General features: G+C 53.5%; 1 protein-coding gene across 1 annotated transcript in view; it reads right to left on the bottom strand.

The window, feature by feature from the left end:
- Window positions 1-16,233: 16,233 nt before the first annotated feature.
- LOC130017869 (gastrula zinc finger protein XlCGF57.1-like) overlaps window positions 16,234-27,460 on the bottom strand; it is a 36,195-nt gene continuing 24,968 nt past the window's right edge. The window contains exons 4-5 of the mRNA XM_056108637.1: window positions 19,442-19,568; window positions 16,234-17,462 (exon numbers count right to left, since the gene is read on the bottom strand). Coding sequence (XP_055964612.1) covers window positions 16,234-17,462; window positions 19,442-19,568 — 1,356 coding nt within the window. The remainder of the gene's footprint in view (window positions 17,463-19,441; window positions 19,569-27,460) is intronic.

Here is a 27,460-nt window from a genome sequence, read left to right as displayed (position 1 = left end):
CAAGGCAAATGCCCTACTCGCTGTGCTATCGCTCCAGCCCCCTAGAATAGATCTTTCTAAGGAATAAGTATATACTCAAATATACCCTCCTCTCCTTGAACTTCTTATTGAGGGGGGACTGCCATTCCAAGGAATGCTCAGGTGTCATACCCGTTTCTCTTTGACCAGTGAATAGTTAAGGGCTAGGGCCAGAGGATGCAGAACTCCTTGTGGTGTTGGAGCTTCTAGGTCTGCTCTTGGGGTGGGGGGAGTCATGGGGTGTTGGACATGTTCCCAGGGTCCTGCACATGAAAACCATATTGCCTTGACTTCCACACTCCACAGCTCCTTCATAAAATTTATTTTTGGGGCTGGAGCGATAGCACAGCGGGTAGGGCGTTTGCCTTGTACACGGCTGACCCGGCTTCAATTCCCAACATCCCATACGTCCCCCGAGCACCGCCAGGAGTAATTCCTGAGTGCATGAGCCAGAAGTAACCCCTATGCAATGCCGGGTGTGACGCAAAAAGCAAGAAAACAAAACGAAACGAAACACAAAATTAATTTTTGTGGGGGGCCACATCTGGTAGCTTCCCAAGAGCTAGTCCTGTTGGTACTGGGCATGTCATGTGATATGGGGTTGGATCCTTAATATCCAGCATGCGAAGCTTCCTTTGAATTTCCGCACTTGGATAGCCCAACTCCGAGATAGAGTCGATTATTATTGTAAACTCATCCCCTCCCACTCCTTCCTCTTTTTCATCCCACTGGCCCCAGCATCCATCCCATCACTGTCACTGATGATTATTCCATCACTGAGACTGGGGGACACTTTTCTCCTTCACAGAGTCAAGAAAGAAATGAAGTAGAAATCTGCTCGCTAAGCCAACTCATGCAAAGAAACGGGGTCTGAGCAAGGGGCGAGTGTCTACTTATAAGTGGTCTGTTTTCCTTCTCTTCATTTTTATTTATGTATTTATTTTTGGACACACCCAGCAGTGCTCAGGGCTTATGCCTGGCTCTGGATTCAGTGCTCACTCCTGGCAGTGCTCAGGGCACCATAAGAGATGCCAGGAATTAAACCCAGGTTGACTGTGTGCAAGGCAAGTGCCCTCCCCACTGTATTACTGCTCCAGCCTCTACTCTCCAATTTTGATCTGTAACCCCCACAGGGGTCTGATACTTACGGGCTTGGGTGCTTGAGAAAAAGGGCTCAGCAGAAATGTCTGACTTCCTCCCTGAATGGCAACTGATGGAATATCAAACCCTGATCCCAGATAAGGTCCCAGAGGAAGAAAGGAAGGAACAAGCTGCTGATCTGTTTCTGAGCTAAACTTAGAAAGACAAAGGCTGTTCACCCAGCGTGAGGCATGTTGAGGGACTGAGGCAGAGAAATATTTACATCTCCCTGTAACATCTGTTTACATCTGCTCATGACACTCATTTCCCACTGGTTACTCCAGCCTCTAAGGATGGGATTACCTGGGGGAAATTAGCCTAGTGAGAAAGGAAGCATCATTTTTTTTTTAATGATTTCAAGTCGCAGGGGATAAGAACTGAAGTGGGTCTACATATAGAAATCCTTTTATCCTGTTCTGCGTTTTTTTCTCACATGCCAGAGTTCTAATTTACTAACACTACCCCTCCTCTTGTCTTAAAATTATGTTTTTGGGGGGATCGGAGTGACAGAGAAGTAGGTAGGGCATGTGCTTTGTGTGTTCCCACTCAGAGTTTGATCCCCCAAGATCCTATAGTGTTCTCTGAGTATTTCCTGAGTGCAGATCCTTCCATAACCTACCCCTGAGCATGTCCAGGTGTGACTCAATAAAAAAATAAAACCCAAAATTTTTTAAAAGTTGAATTACGGGGCTGGAGCGATAGTACAGTGGGTAGGGCGTTTGCCTTGCACGCGGCCGACCTGGTTCAATTCCCAGAATCCTGTGTGGTCCCCTAGCACCGCTAAGAGTAATTCCTGACTGCAGAGCCAGGAGTAACCCCTGTGCATCACCGGGTGTGACCTAAAAAGCAAAAAAAAAAAAGGATGAATCAATCTGAATTATAAAGTTACCAAGTTATTCATGATTGAGTTTCAGGCATACAATGTTCCAACGCCAAGTCCTTCACGAGTGTCCACCCCTCCTCTTTTTTTCCCAAATGTAGAGGACACCTGTGGGTCTGCAAAGCACTGATTGACTGATGAGCACAGTCCTGGTCTCCCCAGAATCTCAAGCTCTGATTTTCTACAAGAAGAATAACCGTTTCTTTGAGATAAACCCTGGTACCACCGTCCCTGGCTTGTCAATAGTTTTTACACAGTTAGGACTTTCATACTCACCAGTTCAAAGTTGTCATTTGAAGGGGCTGGAGAGATAGCACAGTGGGTAGGGCGTTTGCCTTGCACGCGGTCGACCTGGGTTCTATTCCCAGCATCCCATATGGTCCTCTGAGCACCGCCAGGAGTAACTCCTGAGTGCAGAGCCAGGAGGAACCCCTGTGCATCGCCAGGTGTGACCCAAAAAAACAAACAAAAAAAGATATGCGTGTTCTCTCTCGCACCTCTCTCTCCCTCTCATTCTCCCTCTCTCTGCTTCTCTGTCCCTCTCTCTCTCCATCTCTCTGTCCCTCTCTGTCCCTCTCTCCCTCTCTCTTGAGGCCTCAGCACCGTTAGTGCCCCCGTGGGGGCGTGCTGTCTGTGCCCCCTCCCACGACCCCCTAGACTCTCAGCTACTGAAGCAGACAGGGCTCCAGCTGGAAGCCGAACTTCTGGTCGGGCTGTCCGAAGCCGGCGGCCCCCACATAGAGCAGCTGCAGGACCTGTCCCTGGGGGCGCTAAATTCTAGCAGGGTCTCGGCCTGGCCCCTCCAGAACTGCGGAGGTGCGGGCAGGGCTGGCCAGGGGTGCGGCGCGCGGGCGCGTGGACCCTCCTGAGTGCTCCGACCGCCCGTCCTGGGGGACCCAGATCGGGGCCACCACCGTCTGACTGAGGCCCAGCTCCTGGCCCTCAGCCCCCCCGCAAGCTCAGCGCATGGCCCTGCCCAGCCCCCCCCCCCCCCCCCCCCCCCCCCCCCCCCCCCGGCCTCCGTGGCCATGTCCAGCCCAGTGGCCAAGTTCTGGTACAGGCTGGACATCTTCCCCTGACATTTGGGAAAGCAGGGTGGTTGGGGGGTCCCCGAGTGTAGGAACCAAAGTTGGACTCCAGAAGGAACTGGGAGCCCCTGGTGGAGCTGTGTGCGACCCCCCCCCCCCCCCACCTCAGCCCCACTCTGGGCGCTGCCTCACCCCTGCCTCCGACCCCCTCTCCCGAATCATATACCCAGATCAGGAGGAGTGGACCGAGTGGGGTGGAGTGGGGGTTGGAGGGTGACCCCAGACCCCAGTGGTGCTGTCTGCATTCTAAAGCAGCCTCTGGTGGATTCGACTCGCTTATACCGGCCAAGGGCTGGAGGGGATGAGAGAGTCCAGCATCTTCTGGCCCTGCAGTGTCCTGCTGGGCCTCGGGTCAGAGAATAAACTGGTGAACTGTGTCCGGGTGTCCGTGCTGCCTGGGGCTCACCCCCCTCACTCTCTGCGTGGAGGGACACCCAGTGGGCAGTGCTCCCGAGCCAGCTGCCCAAGAGGGAACAGAGTGACACAGGAGAGGCTGTGTCTTCCCGCAGTACAATGTCTCCAACCAACTCGGTTCTAAAGGTCTCCAACCCCTCAGCCCCACACCCCAGCACCCCACAATGCCGAGGGAGCCATTTTCCTTCCTGAGAGAGTTTTGAGGTTTTCCTAGACACACGAGAAGTCCCAATCCTCTGTTCTCCGTGGAGGAGGGTGGCAGAGGCCAGATTCAACACCAGCATCTCCAGATGTCTGGGGTGAAGGTAACAGCCGTCAGAGGAACTGGGGGTGGGTTAAGAAGAATTTTAATTAACACAGTATCAATGAGCCTAAGACCGGATAATCTCCTTCTGTAGGAATTCTAAATACATCGCTTCTGCCTAGGATTTTTTTGGGGGGGGGGTTTCAGGTCACACCCAGAGTTGCTCAGGGGTTCTCCAGGCTCTTCACTCAGGAATGACTACTTGCGGTGCTTGGGGGACCCTATGGGATGCTGCGGATTAAACCCAAGCGGCTGAGTGCAAGGCCCTATCCGCCGTACCGAGGATTTTTTTTGGGGGGGGGTTGGTGTGGGCTCACAGGGTTCTGGGGACCATTGAGTAGCTGGGATTGAACCTGGTCGGCCACGAGCAGGGTGAGATTATTTTGTTGTCGTTTTCTTCGCTTTGAACAAGAAGAGTTCTGAACCTACTTTGCTCTGTCTGGGACCCAGCCCTTTGGAAAGGTTTCCTGTTACGATCAACCCCACATGCCACTACCCCATGTTTTGAGGGTGCCTCAACCAACGCTCCTTTACGAGGAAGAGGAGGCATGGAGACAGCAGGATAGACCTCAGAACACCCCAAGCTGAGGTGAGGGAATCCTCCATCAAGACTCTGACACTGTTTTGCTTTTATTTGGTTTGCTCATGGTTTGGGGGGGGGGCACAAAACCCAGCAACGTTCAGGGGTTCTCCTGGCTCTGACTCAGGAATCACTCCGGCATGATGGTGGGACTGTATGCAGAGCCAAAGAAAGGACCAGGAGCCTGTGACTGCAGGCAACAGCCCTAACCACTCTGCTCTTCCTGCAGGCGCACCAAGCAGTTTGCCTGATCCTCAATGACCCCATATTGATCATTGAAGCCAAGAAAAGGGCTGGAAATCTTAAACGTGGGAAAGTCGCACCGCGGCATTTCCACTGAAACGCCACGGGATGGCGCTGTGGGGCGTTTCCGTTGCTCCCCAGGACCGTTTCTGGACAAATTTCCTTCCTTGGGTTCGCTTTAATGTTAGGTATAGGGTCATTAAGGATCAAGCCAGCAGCTTCGGCTGGTGCAGTGGTAGCTGAGCGGTTAGAACCCTTGCCTTTTCTTTCATAGGACCGTCATCCGTCCGTTGGATCTCTCCATATGGTGCCCCAGTGGTGTTCTGTGGGATTCCTGAGTGCAGAGCCAGGAGAGTGCCCTGAGCACCTCTGGGTGTGGCCCCAACCATAAACAAACAAGAAAATCAAAACAAAGCAGCCTCAGTCCCTTGATGGCGAATTCCCTCACCCGACTTTGGGGATTCTGAGTTGTATCTTCTTCCATGCCCCCCTCCTCCTTGCAGAAGACAGTTGGGGCACCCTCAGAATGTGGGTGATGGGGTGTGCGTTGCCCATAACAGGAAACATTGCTAAATGGCTTGGTCGCAGACCTAGCAAAGTGGGTTCAAAAGTTTTCTTGCTCAGAGCGAAGAGAACAAAAAAATAAAAGAAAATAACCTTGCCTTGCTCATTCCAGACTGGGACCAACCCCCCACCCCAACCCCCAGAGGAGATTCAGCTATGTACCCCACAAAGGTCTGAAGGCGGGAATCGAACCCCGGTCACCAGCGTGAATGACAAGCACCCACACGGCTCTCCTACCGCTGCACCTGTGGGAGCTGCGTGCTTGATCCTTAATTGCCCCATACTTAACATTGAAGCAAACCCCAGGGTGGAAAATTCTTAGAGAAACGAGCCTGGAGGGGGATGGACACTCCCACAGCGCCGTCTCGTGGCGTGTCACCGCAACTACCGTGGCCCGAATTTTCCCACGCTTAAGCTTTCCAGCCCTTTTCTTTGTTTCAATATTAAGTATAGGGTCATTAAGGATCAAGCAAGTCGCTTGGGCCTTTGCAGTGGGAGCAGAGCTGTTAGTGCTCTTGGCTTGCGGTCACCGGACCCTGGTGCTTTCTTTGACTCTCCAAAGAGACCCACCGTCATACTGGTGTGATTTCTTAGTGCAGAGCCAGGAGAACCCCCTGAGCATATCTGGGTGTGTCCTCAACCATAAACATCAAACAAGCAAAAAAATAAAATCAAAGCAGCTTCAGTTCCTTGCTGGCAGATTCCCTCAACCCGACTTGAGGGGTTCTGAGCTGTATCTTCTTCCATATTCCGCGTCTTTCTAAGGAGGGTTGGGGCACCTCAGAATGTGGGGTGACCTGGTGTGGGTTGCCCCTAACAGGAAACGTTTGTAAATGGCTCAGTCACAGACACCGCAAGGTGGGTTCAGAATTTTCCTGGCTAAGAGTGAAGAGAACAAAGAATGAAAGAAAATAACCTTGACTTGCTCATTCCAGGCAGGTATCAACCCCTGCACCCCTCGTTGTCCATAGACCAAGCTGGGGAAACCCACCCGAACCCCCAGAGGAGATTCAGCTATGAACTCCACAAAGGTCTGGAGGCGGGAATCGAACCCCGGTCACCCGCGTGAAAGACAAGCACCCACACGGCTCTTCTACCGCTGCACCTATGGGAGCTGCGTGCTTGATCCTTAATTGCCCCATACTTAACATTGAAGCAAACCCAAGGGTGGAAAATTCTTAGAGAAACGGGTCTGGGGAGAGACTGAAACCCCCACAGCACCATCTCGTGGCGATTCGCCGGAACTACCGAGACTTGATTTTGCAGCGTTTAAGATTTCCAGCCGGGTAGGGCGTTTGCCTTGCATTCGACTGACCCGGGTTCGATTCCCAGCATCCCATATGGTCCCCTGAGTACTGCCAGAAGTAACTCCTGAGTACTGCCAGGAGTAACTCCTGAGTGCAGATCCAGGAGTAACCCCTGAGCATTGCCGGGTGTGACCCAAAAAAGCAAAAAAAAAAAAAGAAAGATTTCCAGCCCTTTTCTATCCGTGCCTCCTCTTCCTTGTAGAAGAGGGTTGGGTCACTCTCAGAACGTGGGGTGATGATGGCATGTGGGGTTGACCGGAACAGGAAACCTTTTTAAAGGGCTGGGTCAGACAGAGCAAAGTGGGTTCAGAACTCTTCTTGTTCGAAGCGAAGAGAAGAACAACAAAATAATCTTGCCCTGCTTGTGGCCGACCAGGTTCAATCCCAGGGACTCAACGATCGCCAGCACCCTGCGGGCCCACACCAAACTCGCCCCCGCCAAAAAAAAAAATCCTCGGTGCCAGAACTCTAGCAGAGAGGGAGGGTGTTCGCCTTGCACTCAGCTGATCCGGGTTCAATCCCACACATCCCATAGGGTCCCCCAAGCACCGTCAGGAGTCATTACTGAGGGCAGAGCTTGTAGTAACCCCTGAGCATTGCTGCGGGTGACCGAAAAGCAAAAAAAAAAATTGTTGGCAGAAGTGATGTATTTAGAATTTCCACAGAAGGAGATTGCCCGGTCTCAGGCTCATTATTACTGTGTTTATTAAAATTCTCTTTTGTTTTTTTGCTTTTTGGGTCACACCCAGCGATACACAAGGGTTACTCCTGGCTCTGCACTCAGGAATTACCCCTGGCGGTGCTCAGGGGACCATATGGGATGCTGGGAATCGAACCCGGATCGGCCGCGTGCAAGGCAAATGACCTATCCGCTGTGCTATCACTCCAGCCCCTCTCTCTCTTTTTTAAAATGATCACCGCCCCCCCCATGAAATGCTAGACTATATTTATTTATTTAAAAAAATTTTTTTTTTCTGTTTGGGTCACACCCAGCGATGCACAGGGCTTACTCCTGGCTGTGCACTCAGGAATTACCCCTGGCGGTTCTCAGAGGACCACACGGGATGCTGGGAATCAAACCTTGGTTGGCCGTGTGCTATTGTTCCAGCTCCTAAAATCCTTCTTAACCCACCCCCAATCTGGAGATGCCGGAGTTGAATTTGGCCTCTGCCACCGTCCTCCATGGAGAACAGAGAACTTGGAACTTCTCATATTTCTAGGAACCCCCAAAATCTCTCAGGACGGAAGAAGGGCATCCTCAGAAATGTGGGGTTCTGGGGTGTGGGGCTGAGGGGTTGGAGACCTTGTGAACTGGGTTGGTTTGGAGGGACGGTCCTTTGGGAAGGCACAGCCTTTCCTGTGTCACCCTGTTCGCTCTCGGGCAGCTGGCTCGGGAGCACTGCCCACTGGGTGTCCCTCCACGCAGAGAGTGAGTGGGGTGAGCCCCAGGCAGCACAGACACCCGGACACAGTTCACCAGTTTATTCTCTGATCCGAGTCCCTGCAGGGCTGGACGATGCTGGACTCTCTCATTCCTCCAGTCCTTGGCGGGTGTCAGCGAGTCGAATCCACCAGAAGCGGCCTCCTCTTGGCACATGGATCCCTCGAGAATGAAGATAACACCACTGGGTTCAGGGGTCACCCCCCAACCCCCACTCCACCCCACCTGGACCATACCTCCTGATCTTGCCCGATGATTCTGGGGGTGGGGGTGTCAGAGACAGGGGTGAGGTAGCATCCAGAGTGGGGCTGAGGCAGGGTGGGGGACACACAGCTCCACCAGGGGGCCCCAGTTCCTTCTGGAGTCCGACTTTGTTTCTGTCTCTGTCCTAGAAGATAAGGGTTCCCTTTGCACAGGGGACTCCTCACGAAACACCAAGGTCTCTCTTTAGCAGATGCAGGAGCAAATATTGTGGCAATTAGTTCATCTTGGGCTAAGCAGGAGAAAGTCTTTGTCTTTTGATTTGGAGATGGGGGTGGTAGTTGGGCACACCCGGTGATGCCCAGGGCTTACTCTTGGCTCAGCACTCAAGAACAATTCCTGGTGGTGCTTGGGGGACCACATGGGTTGCAGGGATCCAACCCGGGTCACCTCCAAGTAAGGCAAGTGTGTAAGGCCAGCCCCCCGCCCCCCCGCAATGTGCTATCTTTCAGACAGGTCCTTCTTGCCTTCTATCTTTTATGTTTATCCTTTCTCTTTTTGCCTGCTGTTATAATTCTGACTCAGGACTGATGTCTTTCTGCTGTCTGGTCTTGGGAAGAAGATTCAGGCTCCAACCTCCACCTTCCAACCCTGCCCAGTGAAGACCGTCTGCTCAACATTTCCTTCTAGGTGCATTCAAACAGCCAGAGGAGCCTGTATTGAAGAGCCAGAGAGAACAGAAGCCAGAACCTTTCCCTAAGATCATCTGGTGCATTTACCCACCAACTCCATCCGTGTATCATTGCTTGAGGAGTGTGTGCTGGATCGAACTTCTCCTGAAGCCCACAAGCACCCTAGGAGACCCAGATGCCTCTACTTTTCACCTTTTTTTTTTTTTTTTTGCTTTTTGGGTCACACCCGGCGATGCTCAGGGGTTACTCCTGGCTCATGCACTCAGGAATAATCACTCCTGGCAGTGCTCGGGGGACCATATGCTGGGAATCAAACCTGTATGGGCCATGTTGGCTGCGTGCAAGGCAAACGCCCTACCCGCTGTGCTATCACTCCAACCCCTTCAGCCTGTTCTTATGTTGTGTGTTCTGATGCCTGGCTTTTTGTCTCTAGAAATACCATATTGCTTTGGTGCTTAAACAGTACTCATTTATTCCCCCTTGAGGACATCCTTTTGCACTTTATGAATGATTGTGTCAGATTTTTCCTATCAGTACATATGTATGCACTAACATTTAACTTTGGGGTACATTTCCTCCATTGTTCTTTTTTGTTGTTGTTTTTTGTTTTCTTTTTTTGAGTCACACCCGGCAATGCACAGGGGTTTCTCCTGGCTCTGCGCTCAGGAATTACCCCTGGCAGTGCTCAGGGGACTATATGGGATGCTGGGAATTGAACCCGGGTTGGCCGCGTGCAAGGCAAACGCCCTACCCGCTGTGCTATTGCTCCAGTCCCTCCATTGTTCTTCAAAGCAATGAAATTGCTTGTTTTGTCTAGGGAGGAGAGCAGGGGCATACCCGGTGATGCTCAGAGGTTACTCCCAGCTCTGCACTCAGGAATCACTCCTGGAGGTCCTCTGGGTGCCCTTCGACATGCCAGGGATTGAACCCCAGTCGGCTACATGCAATGCCAGCGCCTCATGCCCTGTACTATCTTTCCAGCTCTTAATCTATTATTTTTGTATCTTACTTCTTTTTTCTTTTTTTTTCTTTCTTTTTTTTTGCTTTTTGGGTCACACCTGGCGATGCACAGGGGTTACTCCTGGCTCTGCACTCAGGAATCACCCCTGGCAGTGCTCAGGGGGCCATATGGGATGCTGGGAATCGAACCCGGGTTGGCCGCGTGCAAGGCAAACGCCCTACCCACTGTGTTATTGCTCCAACCCCTATTTTTGTATTTTTTATTTCCAGGTCTTTAACACTTTAAATCTGATGTGTAGATGCATCTCAAGGTGACAGTTCTTGTTTTCACTGCAACATTCACCTGAGTTAACCAACATCCAGGGAAAATTGAAAGAAGTTTATTACAGTTCCCAGGGCTATGAGGAATGGGGTCAGGCAGCAATGTTCAACGTTGTTATCAGCAACGAAGGGATATCCCTAGTGCCCGAGGGAGAGAGATTCTCTTCTTCCATATCCGGAGCAGGAGAATAAACAAAGATGCTTTCCACTGGGAAATAAGAACATGACATTCATTATGAACGGACATTTATTGTAGATTCATTAACGTCTCTAATTATTATTATTATTATTATTATTATTTTTGCTTTTTGGGTCACACCCGGGGATGCTCAGGGGTTACTCCTGGCTCATGCACTCAGGAATTACTCCTGGCAGTGCTCGGGGGACCATATGGGATGCTGGGAATCGAACCTGGGTTGGTCATGTTGGCTGCGTGCAAGGCAAACGCCCTACCCGCTGTGCTATCGCTCCAGCCCAACGTCTCTAATTTTTGACACAGTATCCGATGCACAGGTCTAAGCTGTTAAGAGGATTATTGTCCAATTGACCAGTCACCGATGTTTACCATACTTGCTTAAGATAAAGAGACCCTCTGACATAACGAAGATTCCAAATGAAGGCGCCAGAGCAATAGTACAGTGTGGAGGGCATTTGCCTTGCATGCAGCCAACCCGGCTTCAACCCCTGGCATCCCATATGGTGACTCAAGCACCGCCAGGAGTCATTCCTGAGTGCCGAGCCAGAAGTAACCTCTGAGCATCGACGGGTGTGACCCAGAAACAAAAGCTGTTCACTTCTAGAGGCTCCAAAATCGGTTAAGGCTAGGGGCTGGAGCGATAGCACAGCGGATAGGGCGCTTGCCTTGCACGTGGCCGACCCGGGTTCGATTCCCAGCATCCCATAGGGTCCCCTGAGCACCGCCAGGGATAATTCCTGAGCGCATGAGCCAGGAGTAACCCCTGTGCATCGCCAGGTGTGACCCAAAAATCAAAACAAACAAACAAACAAACACCAAAATGGGTTAAGGCGTGGCGAGTGCCTGAAAGGCCCCTTGTCCTGGAGTTCGGAAAGGCCTATGATGGGTTAAGGTTAAGGTGATTGTCTTGCAGAAAAAATGGCCCGGCTTCCATCCCCAGCACCCCAGTGGGTCTCCACTGTCCTGCCAGGAATGATCCCGGATTACAGAATCAGGGAGAAGCTCTGAGCATTGCTGGGAGTGACCCAAGACAAATAAATAAATAAATAAATAGTTCATTTAGGGGTCGGAGCAATAGGACAGCAGGTAGGGCGCCTTGCAAGTGCCGCAGCCAGGTTCAATCCTCATGGTACCCCAAGCACCGCCAGGAGTCATTCCTGTGTGCAGAGCCAGGAGAAACCACTGAGCATCCCTGGATGTGACCCCCCCCCCCCCAAAAAAAAAGAAAGAAAAAAGAAAGTTTATTAAACAGTTCTGTTGTCAGGTCCTGATGCCTCGGGTATGACGTCACTCAACCCTCCCCCTTCCCCTCCCCCTGCTCCCAGCCTCCACCCTCACCTGGGTCCCCGATGACTCCTTTCTGGCCACCTGGGCGAACTCCTGGCCTGTCCTCGCGCTCCCTGCAGCGCTTCCTGACCTGGAATCTGTCTGGCTTAGCGCCTCTGCCCAGGAGCTGACGGCCCTTCCCGTCCAGCGGCCACGTTGGGCAGAGCTCAGGGCTCAGGGAGCCAAGAGCAGGCTCAGGGCTGGAGCATCCTTCCGCCCCGGGGTTATCTCCCCGCCCCCAGCCTCCCATCCTTTACCTCTGATTGGACGACGGTGAGGGCAGGTGAGATGAAAAGGGCCAATCAGACGCATCCTAGATGACTGGGCGCTCCACCCTCCCGCTCCCACTGGCTCAAGTCCTTCCAAGTCCTTTCTGACCTCAGGTAGCACAAGTCCCTGGAAAGCATCCAAACAGGCTCTCCTGAGACTGGTGAGATCCCACAGCACGCCAAGGCGGCCTTTGCCTTGCACACGGCTGACCTCAGTTCCAGCCCCGGCACCCTCCCCACGAGATGCAATCCAGGAGTGACAGATCCCTGAGCGCAAAACCAGGTTGGGGACCACAAAACCAAAGTTAAACCAAAGAGTTTCTGCTCAGTCAGTGGCTCTGGAAGAATCTAGATGCCCAGCCCCTTAGGGAGAAAATCCCTCCGGCTCCTGGTCTCCGGGTGCAATTCAGAACGTGAAGAATTACAGCTGCCTCAGACATTGTTTTCAGGGTTGGGAGCGGGGCCCAGTGGGAATCTAGGACACTTCTCAGAATTCTCTGGGGGAGAGACGGTCACACCGGGCAGTGACCAAGGGTAACTATAAAGGATTCTATGCATTGAACCCAAGTTCACTGCGTGCAGGGCAAGCACACCCCCAACCCAACTCACTATTCACCAGTTCTGAATTTTTTTTTTTCATTTTTGGGTCACACCCGGCGATGCTCAGGCTTTACTCCTGGCTCTGCACTCAGGAATTATCCCTGACAGTGCTCAGGGGACCCTATGGGATGCTGGGAATCGAACCCGGGTCGGCCGCTTGCAAGGAAAACGCCCTACCCGCTGTGCTATCACTCCAGTCCCTCCGGTTCTGAATTTTAAATAAATGGCAGCAGAGGATTGCTTGCAGAGAATACGGTAGCACACTCTTCACCTTAAACCAACTTGGTAAACATGAATTTATCAGTGATGCCCGAGAGGTAGTGGTACCCGCTCCGGATATGGAAGAAGAGAATCTCTCTCCCTCGGGCACTAGAGAGACCCCTTCGTTGCTGATAACAACGTTGAACATTGCTGCCTGACACCTCATTCCTCATAGCCCTGGGAACTGTAATAAACCTCTTTCAATGTTCCATGGATGTTGGTTAACTCAGGTGAATGTTGCAGTGAAAACAAGAACTGCCACTTTGAGATGCATCTACACATCAGATTTAAAGTGTTAAAGACCTGGAAATGAAAAATACAAAAATGGGGGCTGGGGAGCAACAACACAGCTGATAGGGCACTTGCCTTGCATGCAACTGACTCTGGTTCAATCCCCAGCACCCCCTAAAGTCCCTGAGCAAAGTCAGGAGTGATCTGTGAGCACAAATCCAGGAATACCTGAGCACTGCTGGGTGTAACCTACAACAAAAACAAAAAGTTTGTTACACTGAGTTCCTCTGGCTTTTACCAAATGGCTGCAGATTAGAAAGTGCTGGAAGATCTCACCTGAGCAACCCAGATCCAGCAGAGTCTGGACTCCCCACAGTAAACAGAAACAGCAGCATCAGGACCCAGGTGTGAGATGGGGCAGTTTAAAAACCCAGGGTCAGGGCTGGAGTGATAACACAGCGGGTAGGGCATTTGCCTTGCACGCGGCTGACCCAGGTTCGATTCCCAGCAGCCCATATGGTCCCCTGAGCACCGTCAGGAGTGATTCCTGAGTGCAGAGCCAGGAGGAACCCCTGTGCATCGCCGGGTGTGACCCAAAAAGCCAAAATAATAATAATAATAATAAAAATAAAAACCCAGGATCACCCCTCACTAGGCACAACAGGAATCAGGAAAGAGCAGGGACTGGGTAGGAAGGCCAGTCTCCCATGCAGCTAAGAGAAAGATTATTGTCCAAATGACCAGCCACCAATGTTTACCTTAGTGACCAAACCTAATGTAACAGTGGAGGTGCACTGGCCTTGCAGGAAGCCATTCTAAGCTAGATCTCCGGCACCAGAGGCTTCCCTGAACCACTGTCAGAAGTGACCCCTATGCACCGCCGGGTGTGGGTCCCCTGCAACCCCTTAAAAAAAAACCCTCAAAGTTGTTTTCAGAAACCCCAGGGAGCTGGGATGATAGTAGAGTGGTTAGGGAAGCTGCCCTGCACAAGGCTGACCCCAACTTAATCCCTGGAATCCCATAAAGCCCCCCGATTCCACCACAAGTGGTCCCTGAGCACCGAGGCAGGAGTCAGCCCTGAAAACAGTGGGTGTGAAACCCCCCCCCCCAAAAAAAAAGAAACCCCAGCACTCAATGACTGAGGTCAGGCTGCCCCACCCCAATCAAAGGGTTTCACCGCACAAACCTATGTGTAACTCAATGTGGCCATCATTTCACTTCAACACTCACCTGACTTAACCAACATCCAGGAAAAACTAAAAGGGGTTTATCACAATTCCAAGGGCTACCTGGAATATGGGACAGGCAGCAAGTTCTTTGGTGGAGACCCCCAGAGAACAGAAGCTGGGGGACTCTGCCTTTTGATTTTGGGTCACATCCAGTTGCTCAGGGTGGGTCCTGTGAAATGCCAGGGATCAGAAATGTGGTGGCCGCCTGCCAGACCAGCACCCTCCCCACTCTTCTGAAGAAATCCAATGAAGAAATTCCTACCACACTTGCCAGGAGAGCAAGGTGTCCCCATGGCACAGCGACCCACTCCATTCCTCATATACGGAAACGTCGCTGTGTTTAACATACACAGCGCAATGACGGGGTCTCTCTTGCTCCGGAGAGAGGAAAATTCTCTTCTCCCATATCCAGGATAAACCACGATGCTTCCACTGGGAAATGAAAACACTGACAGTCGATATGAACGGATATTTATTGTAGAGTCACTAAGTTCTCTAAATATTAGCAAAATAGGGTAAGCGGATGCACAGGTCTATGCAGCTAAGAGGATGATTATTGTCCAAATGACCAGCCACCAATGTTTACCTTAGTGACCAAACCTAATGTAACACTCTGACTTGACCAAGATTGGGACAGAAGAAAAACGAGCTTCTTCGAAGCCCAGATATATGAAGAGATCACACCCATCCCCGTCACCTGTCTGTCTTGCCTCCCCTGCAGACAGACCCGTTTCTCCTTGTCCGGGTCCCGGGGCAGAATATTGTCCTGGCCTCTCAAGGCTGCTTTTCGGCTGGCCGCACCTTGGGAGTCTTCACCGTAGTCAGTGCCGGCTTTGCCTCCATCAGTGTCGCCAGAGCAATAAGACAGTGGGCAGAGACCCCAGCTTGCATGCGGCCAAGTTGGGTTTGATACGCAGCACCCTGTAGGGTCCCCAAGCACCACTGGAGTGATCCCTGACTGCAGGACCAGGAGGAAGCCCTGAGGACCAGCCTGTGTCCAGCAATAAAATAAAAATAAAAAAAGAAAAATCTCAGAAATACTTGATGCTTTTTAAACCCTAGCTGAAACAGTCGTGGAAAGCACATGGCAGCTAAAATAAAATAGAATTTCAGAGCCGGAGTCTTGGTAAAGAGGAGGGCGCTGGCCATGCAACAGCTGACCCAGTTGGAACCAGGGACATATCACAGGGCCCCCCGAGGCCCGAAGGACTGATCTCGGAGAGCATAGCCAGGAAGTTGCCTGAAGCACCACCGGGTGTAGGCTTCAAACAAACAAATACAAGAAATATATCGTCACTCGAATATTCCCCACTAGGCTCTCTCCCGAGGCCCCCCCAAGTCACAAATGACTTCGCAGCAGCCGAGATTACGGTATCCGGTGTGTTGTGTGTGTTTGTGTGTATGGGTGGGTGGGGGGGTATCACACAATAGCACAGCACGTAGGGCGCTGGCCTTGCCTGTGGCAGACCCAGGTTCGATTCGGGCATCCCATAGGGTCCCCCGAGAACTTCCAGGACTGATTCCTGGGAGCAGAACCTCGAGTCATTCCTGAGCATCATCAGTGGTAGCCTCAACAGGATTTAAAAAAGAAATGCCTTGGGGCTGGAGAGATAGCACAGCGGGTAGGGCGTTTGCCTTGCACGCCGCCGACCCAGGTTCGATTCCCAGCATCCCATAGGGTCCCCCGAGCACCGCCCGGAGTAACTCCTGAGTGCAGAGCCAGGATGGCCCCCTGTGCATCGCCAGGTGTAACCAACCCCCCCCCCCCCAAAAAAAATAAATGGCTTTACTCTTGAATTTTAGAGAGATAAGAAATCGAGGCACGGGGTTGCACCCCACACGCTCTTGCAACCCCGAGATTCCTTTCCTCGCAGGTTGGCGGAAGATGGATTCAGCACGTCTCCCCGGCCGTGGGTCCGGCGGACGAGTCCGTGCAGGGCTGCAGCCCCGTCCGCCACACCGCTGCCCTCAGGGACACACGAACGGCTGCTCCTCTTGGTGCTTTTTGACGTGCCGGCGGAAGTTCTGGGGGTGGCTGAAGACCCGGCCACACTCCCCGCAGGTGAGGGTCTGGGGCCCCTGGTGGCTCTGCAGGTGGCCGTAGAAGTAGGAGCGGTCGCGGTAGGCCTTGCCGCACTGGGGGCACTGGAAGGGACTCTGGGTCGTGTGCGTTATCAGGTGGCCCTGGAGCTTGTCCAAGAAGCGGAAACATTTCCCGCACTGCGGGCACTTGTAGGGCCGCTCGCCCGTGTGGACCCGCATGTGCTTGGTCCTGGTGCCGCTGTGCCGGAACGCCTTCCCGCACTCGGGGCAGCTGTAGGGCCGCTCCCCGGCGTGGGTCCGGCGGACGTGGCGGTGCAGGGTGGACGCCCGGACAAACCGCTGCCCGCAGTGGCACACGAAGGGCTGCTCTTCCAGATGCTCCCTGATGTGCCGGCGGAAGATCTGGGGGTGGCTGAAGACCCGGCCGCACTCCCCGCAGGTGAGCGACTGGGCCGCCTGGTGCGTCTGCAGGTGGCCGGAGAAGTAGGAGCGGTCGCGGTAGGTCTTGCCGCACTCGGGACACTGGAAGGGACTCTGGGTCGTGTGCGTTATCAGGTGGCCCTGGAGCTTGCTGAGGAAGCGGAAGCCCTTCCCGCACTGCGGGCACGTGTAGGGCCGCTCGCCCGTGTGGACCCGCATGTGCTTGGTCCTGGTGCCGCTATCCCGGAACGCCTTCCCGCACTCGGGGCAGTCGTAAGGCCTCTCCCCGGTGTGCGTCCGGCTGTGCTGGCGCAGGTTCCAGCGACTGCTGAAGCTTTTCCCACACTGCTGGCAGGCGAAAGGCCTGACGCCCGCGTGCACCAGCGCATGGGCGCGCAGCTTACAGGGGATCCTGAACCTCTGGGGGCACTCGGGGCACTTAAAGGGCTTCTCCAGGGCAGCGTGGGTCTCGGCGTGAGCCTGCTGCATGGACATGTGGAAGCGGAAGTCTTTCCTGCAGAGCTCACACACGTAGGGCGTCTCCTGGTGGTGCTCCCTGCCGTCAGGCGTTAGCAGGTTGGTGACATGGAAGGTCTCCCCGCACACTTTGCATTCGTGGGACGTCGGGCTCTGGGTGCCAGCGACCCCCAGAGGGCCATGCCGGAGGGCACCCGGGTTGGGAGAGGGGGTCCCCTGGGCAGCCGGGCAGTAGATGTCCCCCTGAGCCAGGTCGCCTGGAGGAGAGCCACGGGGAGGTGCCGGGGGGTTCTGGGGGAAAGAACATTCCGCAGAAGCAGCAGCCACAGGACTCTGGGGCACAGGGAGGCTTCGAGTCCGCCTCGGGGTTCCAGGAGCTCCGTGACCGTCACCAAGACTGTCCGGCAAGAGGCGTCTGCCAAAAAATGAGACACACTGAGCAGAAAAGCAAGACCAGCCCGATTGTCGGGACCACAGGACAGCGGGAGGGCGGGGACCGTGCATGAGGCTGCCCAGGATCGGTCCCCTGTACCCCACCAGGTCCCCCGAGCCCCTCCAGGGGAGATCCCTGAGCACAGAACCGAGAGTCAGGGCTAGGCAATGCGCAAACACAAAATCGAAAAAAGTGAATATCAACAAGCAATCGCCACCCTTGATCATGAGTGATCTTTCTGTTTTGGTCTTTTGGTTTGGGGTTAATTTTTTTTTTCCCCTCCTACTTGGGGCCACACGCTGCAGTGCTCAGGGTTTACTCCTGGCTGTGGACTCGGGAACCACTCAGAAGTGTTGCAGGCCCAAAACCGTGCTGGAGATTAAATCCTAACACTGTGCTATAATTTCTGGACTGACTCTAGGGTTTTTTGAATATTCCTCTTAATTCATCATTCATGAAAGCCTTCCATGCAGGCCCCTGTTTTAACCCCACAAAGGGTGTGGTGGCATGGGGGGAGTTGGAGAAGGGACTTCTCACCGAGAAGGGTCCTGAGTGGAAACCACGTAAGAAGCCAGCGGGGGCTGCCAGCCTTGTCCGCAGGACCCTCCCCTTGCATGACGCCGACTGACAGTCAATCCCTGGCACCCCAAGGCCGGCAGGGAGGGATTCCCGAGCACAGAGCCAGGAGTCAGCCCTGCACATCATGGGTGTGGTAAATGAAGGAGGCTCACAGGGAGAGTGTGAAGGCAACACTACTTAGTCCTGTACTAGTTTGAGACCCTAGTTTTCATTCTGAAGATATGGGACACTCCCGCCATGTCCTCTCCATCCCCCACCAACGCCACCCTCCTCCCGCCCTCCCCTGGCCAATCCACTCACTTCTGTCGCCGCTTCTGGGTTTGCTGCTGGTCCCTGGCAGCAGGGAACATCCGCTTCTCTCCAAAACCATTCCAGGAATCGCTGCTCATGAACCCCACGGTGCTGTCTTCACCGAACAACTCGTTCCTGAAGAGACCTCCAAAAGCACCACTGGCTTTTCCTGGAAAGAAACCCTCTGGAACAAGCAGGGAGACAATTCAGTCCCAGAGGGAGACTCGGGAGGGGCAGATCGGTAGGATGGTGGGGATGGCGTTTGCCTGGGACACAGTTAACCCTAGTTACTCCCCAGCACCCAATAGGCTCCTCCAAGCAATGTCAGGCATCAGCCCTGAGCCTCGCCAGGTCTGTTAACCAGAGAAAAAAGATTCTCTGTGGGAACAAAAAAGAACTGGAAAAGGCCTGATGCCACTGGTTTACTTCAAAAGAAGAGGAAGCAGCTGCCTTGAACCAGGCGGGTCAGATCCCCGTACCCCGTGGCATGCCCTGAGCACAGAGTCAGGGGTCAGCCCCACAAACATCCAGGTGTGAGCCCCGTGTCCCCATGAAGAACCTGCAAGGCAACACAGTGACTGGCATGCTCGTGGCCCAGAATATAATCCTGGGCACCACCTCCCTCACCCAGCACTGCCAAGGGCGGCCTGGAGCCTCGAACACTGGGGGGACCAGCCAGCACTGTTAAGGTCACACCAAGAGCCAGAGGTGCTGGCAGTGGCCCTGACACCCCGCTCCATCCCGGTGTGGCCCTGAATCCGAGAAAAGGCAGTTAAGGCGTGAACCCAGCTGCCTGCCCGGGAAAGTCCCATGCCTGGGCCAGGGTACCCAGAGACAGGCCCCTCCTTCCCGCCCGTTCCGTGGCCCTGTCCGAAGCGCGAGCAGCTGGCTCTGTGCCCTGAACTGCGGGGAGGGGTCGCGCCTCAGCCTCACCCACGAAGGCCAGGTGCCTGCAGGCCTCCAGCATCACTTCTCTGTACAGGCGCCTCTGGGCCGGATCCAGCAAAGCCCACTCGGCCTGGGTGAAGGTCACGGCCACGTCCTCAAAGGATACCGACTCCTGAAACACACACAGTTTCCCATCAGCCCAGAACCCTCTGCATCCCCAGGGGAGACGGGGGACTCAGGAGGCAACTTTACGGTCCTGGGTTTTACTTTAATCTACTTTAAACCCTCAGGGTCCCCACGGGAAGACCCAGGATGTGTGCAGAAGGCAGAGCTCGGTGCCAAGTGCTGGGAGAGCCACGAACCATGACAGCACCCGGCACAGACACGTACGGACAACTCTGAGGGGGTCTGTCGAAAAGAGTGACAGAAGGACGTGGCTGAAGCAAAAGGACATCAGGGACAACACCTGCACTGTACGGGGCGGACTCGGATTTGAACTCCGGCATCCCTTAAGGTCCCAGCTAGGCGTGATCCCTGAACGCAGAGCAAGGAGTAAGCCCTGCGCGTCTCTGCGTGTGACCCCAAAAACAAAAGCGGGGAGTGACAAAGGAAATCTTGGTTCGAAGAATGTGGAAACTGTCAGCGGCCTGGAGACCAGCCTCTCTCCTTCACCCCCCAAAATTGGTGTGTGTGACCTCACTGCATCACGTGGGGAAACCCACTTCACACTGCGAAGACCAAGACCAAGGTTCCTGTGATATGCTGATGCCTAGGAGAAGCTTACGGGGGCTGGAGAGACAGCCCAGCGGGCAGGATGCTTGCATTGCATGGGGCCGGCCCGGGTTCGATTCCCAGTAAGTATCCCATATGGTCCCTCCCATATGGTTCCCGGAGAACTGCCAGGAGTAATTTCACAGTGCAAAAGCAGGAGTAACCCCTGTTGTATCGCTGGGTGTGATCCAAAAAGCAAATAAATAGGGGGCTGGAGCAATAGCACTGCGGGGAGGGCGTTTGCCTTGCACGCGGCCGACCCGGGTTCGATTTCCAGCATCCCATATGGTCTCCTGAGCACCGCCTGGAGTGATTCCTGAGTGCAGAGCCAGGAGTAACCCCTGAGCATGGGCTGGGTGTCACCTCCCCCCGCCAAAAAAAAGCAAATAAATAAATAAGAATTAAAAAAAAAAAAAGACGAACAAGTTTCTGGGCCACTCTTCAGATCCCAGGAGACTTGCTGCTCTGACAGCTGCACCAGGCCATCTGCAGGACTCCCTCAGGCCCGGGAGAGATCCTACTGTCTGTCTGTGCAGCATCAAGGTGCCTAAGGAAGGCCTCCAGGAAGATCTGCCTATGGGGCAGGAGCAATGGTACAGTGGCAAGGGCGCTGGCATTGCCTGCTTCCCTTGGCTCCCCGACATCCCAAAGGGTCCCCCGAGGACCCCTAGACTAGACATGAACCCTGAACTCAGAGCCATTCTTTTTTTTTTTGGGGGGGGGGTCACACCCAGCGATGTTCAGGGTCACTCCCGGTTCTGCACTCAGGAATGACTCCTGCCGGTGCTGGCGGGATGCCGAGGATGGAATCCGGGTCGGGTGGGCGGCATGCAAGGCAAAGACGCTGGCAGGCCCCCAATCAGGAGTCATTCTGATGTGGGGTGGGGGGGGGGACAGGCAGGAAGTCTACCCCCCTGGCGATGACAGTAAATTTCCTGGGGAGTAATAGCTCTGAAGTTGCAAAGGCCAACCTTGCAAAAAAAAAAAAAACACAGAAGTAAGGCCTTACAAGACCCTCACCTATCTACAGCAACAGACCCCAGAGGAGCTCCTGCGGAAACAAAAGGCCGGGAGAGGAATTTCAAAGAAGACCACCACCACTCCCAACCTGCCTAGGCAACCTCCTTAGCGACGGACTTTTACCTAGGTAGAAGCCCTGTATGGGGGCAGGTGGTAGAAACCCCATAATGGCCACCTTGAACAAAGGAGGTGCCCATGCTGCTGCCTGCACCCACGTGGCCAAGCAAATGCAGTGCCCGAGCACAGGTGTCGCCCGCCCGACTCCCCTCTTGAGATGTGGACGTTCAGACTTTTCTGACTAACTCTGGGATGTGTGTAGGGGCTCTCTCGGCCCTTGGAGTCTCTCTCTCTCTTTTTTTTTTTTTTTTTGCTTTTTGGGTCACACCCGGCGATGCTCAGGGGTTAATCCTGGCTCATGCACTCAGGAATTGCTCCTGGCGGTGCTCGGGGGACCCTATGGGATGCTGGGAATCGAACCTGTGCTGGCCATGTTGGCTGCGTGCAAGGCAAACGCCCTACCCGCTGTGCTATCACTCCAGCCCCGGATTCTCTCTTGAGTGCATTACTCTGCCCGCCCTCACACTCTCTCTCCCTACTCCCCCTTCAAAACCACAAATAGAAACTGTGTAATTTCACTGCCCGTCAACTCCTGAAATTCTTTTCTGCGAGAGGAGACAAGAACCCCATAACTCTGGGTCTCGGGTGGCGGAGGTGGATGGGGAGAAAGTGACTTGTCTTTCTCCTCCCTGTTCACATGAGCCAGGTGTGGAGCCCACGGACATCAAGCCCTCAAAACTGCTGGATGTGGCCCCCAAAACAGATACAAATAAACTGTGAGGGACAGACCCAAAATGGACCACCACCAGAATTAATTTGGCTTAGCTTAATAGGAACCTGCATTACAAAATAACTGTTTTTTTTTTTTTTCTTTTTGGGTCACACCTGGCAATGCACAGGGGTTCCTCCTGGCTCTGCGCTCAGGAATTATCCCTGGCGGTGCTCAGGGGACCATATGGGATGCTGGGAATTGAACCCGGGTTGGCCGCATGCAAGGCAAATGCCCTACCCGCTGTGCTATTGCTCCAGCCCCCAAAATAACTGGTTTTCTTGCCCCTGAGCAAGGAATTCAGAGACAGGTACTCGAAGGGTGGGGATCAGACCAGATAAATGGATGTCTCTCACAAGACCCATGTTGCAAGACCCAGGACTGCCCTAAAAACCAGGACGTTCCTAAGCACTGACGCAAATGCTGATCTTTAAACTATAGGCACCGACCTGAGTTCGATTCCTCCGCCCCTCTCGGAAAGCCTGGCAAGCTACCGAGAGTATCTCGCCCGCACGGCAGAGCCTGGCAAGCCACCCTTGATGTATTCGATATGCCAAAGACAATAACAACAAAATCTCCAATGGAGACGTTACTGGGCCCGCTCGAGCAAATCAATGAACAACGGGAGAGCCTTTACTTTTTACTTTACTTAAACTATAGGCTAAGAAGTGATGTACCCTTAATCGGATTGGTTAGGAAAGTATTTGTTATTACAAATCTATTGGCTATGAAATGCGCGGGCTCTGCTGTAACGGTCGGTGAAGGCCTATCTAAGATCTCCTTTGGAGAAGCTCAAGGTCTTGCCCAACCTGCTGGACCTGCATGTCTGTGTGGGCGGTGGGACCCTGGCTAGCCAGTCTTACAATAAGCTCTGCTTGCTGTTTGCAGTCTCTGGAGTCTCTTTGTCGTTAGAGGGAGATCTTGATCCGCGCCCTAACATAAACCACAAAGTGCCAATGATTCATCCTTCCTGTCTGCATCATGAAAGCCCCCATAAGAACCCCCAAAGGCAGGGCAGGGAACAATTTCCCAGCAAAACATCTGGACTTAACCCTGAGCACTGACTCCACCCATTCTCCTCAGGCAAGTCCTCTCTGCCTCCCTTCTCCTCATCTGGCTGCCATCAGAGCTCGGCATCAGAATCTGGAACCAATGACGTGGAAGGGCACCACAGACCTTCCACAAAACCCACCCACAGGCTGACTGGCATAGAAATCTCAGCCACTAACCGTAGTACAGAAGCTTGCAAATGAGGGGAAGGGCAGATAGGACAGTGGGGAGGCACTTGCCTTACACGTCACCAACCAAGTTCCATTGTCACCATCCCATATGGGCCCCCGGCACAGCCAGGGGTGATCCCTGATCACAGAGCCTAGGATCAGCCCTGAGCAGCGCTGCGTGAAGCCAACAACACACAATTATTAGAATATTATTAATAAATGAGCCCCAACTCACCATCTTTCTGAGCAGGTCAGAGTCAGGGCGCAGCGGATCTGGGGATATGAAGAAGCTATTTGGAGAAGCTTCCAGACTCACTGCAAGAAAAATAACAAGCACGATAGTACCACGGCAGATTCACTCCCGAGAGTTCTTCAGAACTGATCTGCAGACAAAGTTCAGATGCTTAAACAGCGAGGAGGGTGTGGCTACCGATCCATTCCCACATACTCTAAGGTGCTCAGGTGACCTATAATTACCAGGAGTAATTCCTGAGTGCAGAGCCAGGAGTAACCCCTGAGCATTACCGCTGTGGCCAAAAGCAAAACAATAGTTGTTCACTTTTAGGGGTCCTTAAGTGGGTTTTTGTTTTTTTGCCTGTTTGGGTCACACCCGGCAATGCACAGGGGTTACTCCTGGCTCGGTGCTCAGGGGACCCTATGGGATGCTGGGAATCGAACCCGGGTTGGCCACGTGCAAGGCAAACGCCCTACCCGCTGTGCTATTGCTCCAGCCCCCCTTAAGTGGGTGAAGGTGCTTGTATGCTGACAAATCACCCGGGTTCAATCCCCAGCACCCCAGTGGGTCCCCACTGCTTTGCCAGGAGTGATCCCGGACTCCAGAGCCAGGGACAAGCTCTGAGCATCGCCTGCTGTGACCAAGATAATAAAAATAAAAGTTCATTAAACACTTCAGTTGTTAGGTCCAGATGCTTCGGGTATGACGTCACACATCCCTCGCCCTCCTCCTTCCCCAACTCCCCAAGCCTCCACCGTCACCTGGTCCCGATGACTTCTTCCTGGCCGCCTGGTCTAATTCCTGGTCTTCGCGCTCCCTGCAGTGCTTCCTGACCTGGAATCTGTCTGGCTTAGCGCCTCTGCCCAGGAGCTGACGGCCCCCTGGGTCCAGCAGCCACGCTGGGCAGAGCTTAGGGAGCCCAGAGCAGGTTCGGGGCGGGGCCTCCTTCCACCCGCGGTTATCTCCCCGCCCCCAGCCACCCATCCTCTACCTCTGATTGGATGACGGTGAGGGCGGGTGGGATGAAAAGGGCCAATCAGATGCATCCTAGAGGACCGGGCGCTCCACCCTTCCACTCTCATTGGCTTACATCCTATAAGGCCCAGGAACACACCCAAACAGGCTCTCAGATGAGATCCCAGAGCAAGGCACACGGCTGACCTGGGTTCGACCCCCGGCACCCTCCCCATGAGATCGACGCCAGGAGTGATCCGATCCCTGAGCGCAGAACCAGGTGTGACTCAAAAAAAAAAAAAAAAAAAAAAAAGAAAATCAAAGAATCCCTGCTCACTTAATCGGCGGTGCCTGGAAGAATCTAGAAGCCCAGCCCAATAGGGAGAAAATCCCTCCAGCTGCTGGTCTCCAGGCGCGAATCAGAACGTGAAGAATCACAGCTCCCTCATACATTCTCTGGGGAAGAGGGGGTCACACTGGGCAGTGTTCAGGGCTTATTCCTAGCTCTGCTCTCAAGAGTCACTCTTGGAGGGGACCAAGGGACTATAAGGGATTCCACGCATCGAACCCAGGGCCACTGTGTGCAGGGCAAGCACCCCCCACCCCCCATACCACCACCATTCACTATGGCTCTAGCCCTGAATTTTAAATAACTGGGAGCAGAGGGTTGCTTGCAGAATATACGATGGTACACTGCTCTGTACCATAAACGAACTCGGTACACAGGAATTCTTCTGTGGTGTCCAGGAGAAGTGCAGCTGATAGGGCCTCGCATAAAACTGATTTTGTTTAATCCCCAGCACCCGCTCAGGTCCCCAGAGCAAGTCCAGGCATAGTGCCTGAGCTCTGCTGGGTGGAAATAACCTACAACAAAACAAAAAGTTTATCCAACTAAGAGTGCTTGTGGCTTTTACGAAACGGCTGCAGATTAGAAAGTGCTGGAAGGTCTGACCTCCAGCAACCCAGACCCAGCAGAGAGTCTGGACTCCTGACAAGCACCGGAAACAGCAGCACCGGGACTAAGATGTGAGATGGGGCCTTTTAACAGACCCAGAGTCGCCTCTCACCAGGCACAATGCCAATCGGGAAAGAGGTGACGCGGAGAGCAAGGCCAGAGCAGGACGAGGACTCGCCTTGCAGGCGGTCATTCCGGAGTTAGACCCCAGGTACCCATAGGGTTGCCTGACCACTGTCAGGAGTGACCCCTGAGCATCACCAGGTGTGGGTCCCCCACCCCCACCCTGAAAACGTTGTTTTCAGAAACCCCAGGGAGCAGGGACGATAGTGGTTAGGTAACCTGCCCAGTCTGTATGTGGCTGACCCCAATTTAATGCCCATCATCCTATAGGGCTGCAGATCCCACCAGGAGTGATCGATGAGCACAGGGCCAGGAGTCAGTCCTGAAAACAGCAGGTGTGCAAACCCCCCCCCCCCCCCTCCCACACACACACAAAAACAAGAAACCCCGGCACTCAATGACTGTGGTCAGGCCAACCCACCCTAATAGGCAAATCTGGGTCAGGTTTTCCCAGGGACTCCCTCCCTACAAACCTATGTGTAACTCAATGTGGCCCTCATTTCACTGCAACTCACTGGAGTTAGCCAACATCCAGGAAATACTGAAAGAGGTTTATTATAGTTCCGAAGGCTACATGAAATGGGGTGGACAGGCTGCAAGTTCTTTGGAGAAATTCAGAGAACAGAGGCTGGAAACTCTGCCTTTTGGTTTTGGGGTCACCATTCATTTGCTTAAAAGGGGCCTATGAGACTGAAAACTGCAGTTAATGGGGGGTATGGTGCCGCCAGCAGGTCAATCTGTACCTGTGAGGCGAGTGCATCAGCAGCCTGATGGCGCCTTCAGACTTCCAGATACCCCCCAAATTGCTGCTGTGCCTTTGGCCAGACCCCAAAAACTTGGAGCAAAGTTTCCAAAGAAAGTAAATGGCCACAAGTTAGGTATGTGGGAGTCACACCCACAAACCACCTCGGCACAGCTATATAATTGGAGGCATGGCCTCTCTGGTTCCTGATCAGACTGCCTAATGGACGTGATCCCAGAGACTCAGAAACAAATCTTGAAACTCAATGGCTTTTGGTAGAAATGCATCCAGTCCCTGCGGTAGGTTACTGGCTCTGGGCCACCCCAGATGGGAATAGGTTTCGTGCCTTGGCCTGTTCCCCCTGGCGACCGGGTAGCCATCATCCTCCAGAGGCCACTGGACAGTCAGGTTTGGGCCTGCAGTGATGAGACACGTGGGGCCTCACGGGATGGGGGTGGAGCCGGCCCTTTCCTCCCCATCCCTATGAGACCCTGAGTCACCGCCCACGAATAGCCTCTCTGGCTCCTGATCAAGCTGCTTAATGGCCATGATCCAAGAGACTCAAAAACAAATTTCAAAACCCAGCGGCTTTTGGCAGAAATGCATCCAGACCCCGCAGTAGGTTACTGTCGCCAGGCCACCCCCGGGAGAAAAGGGTGCTGTCCCTCTGCCTGCTCCCCCTTGACGGCTTGCTGGCTGCCATCCTCCCAGAGGCCACTGAACAAAGATTTAGGTTTATTCTCCCAACCCCATGAACATAGAATATCTTTCATTTGGTCTTCTAAGAAAAAAAGAAAACTGGGACTGGAGAGATAGCACAGCAGATAGGACGTTTGCCTTGCACATGGGCGACCCGGGTTCGATTCTCAGCATCCCATATGGTCCCCTGAGCACCGCCAGGAGTAACCCCTGTGCATCGACAGGTGTGACCCAAAAAGAAAAAAAAAAAGAGTTTTTATAAGCAAGGCCCTCCGTATGCAGGTTCTAGGACTAAATCTCCAGGGTACATGGCAGCAAAGGACCCTGCCCGCCCACAGACTGCCTGTCATGCCCACAATTTGCCTCGGGTGACATCTTAGCGCACCAACAGCCCTGGCTCCAAGACTCTCAATGGAATCCCCAAACGGATTAGTGCCATTTACACAGAGATGTCTGGGCAACCCGACCATTTACAACCTACAAATTTACACTTTACAATTGTGGCTGCCACGAGCTCTC

The sequence above is a fragment of the Sorex fumeus genome, unplaced genomic scaffold (assembly GCF_029834395.1).
Source record: "Sorex fumeus unplaced genomic scaffold, SorFum_2.1 ptg000227l, whole genome shotgun sequence".
Lineage (NCBI taxonomy): Eukaryota > Metazoa > Chordata > Mammalia > Eulipotyphla > Soricidae > Sorex > Sorex fumeus.
Note: the sequence above shows the minus strand (reverse complement) of the source record. Positions and strands in the feature narration are given on the sequence as shown.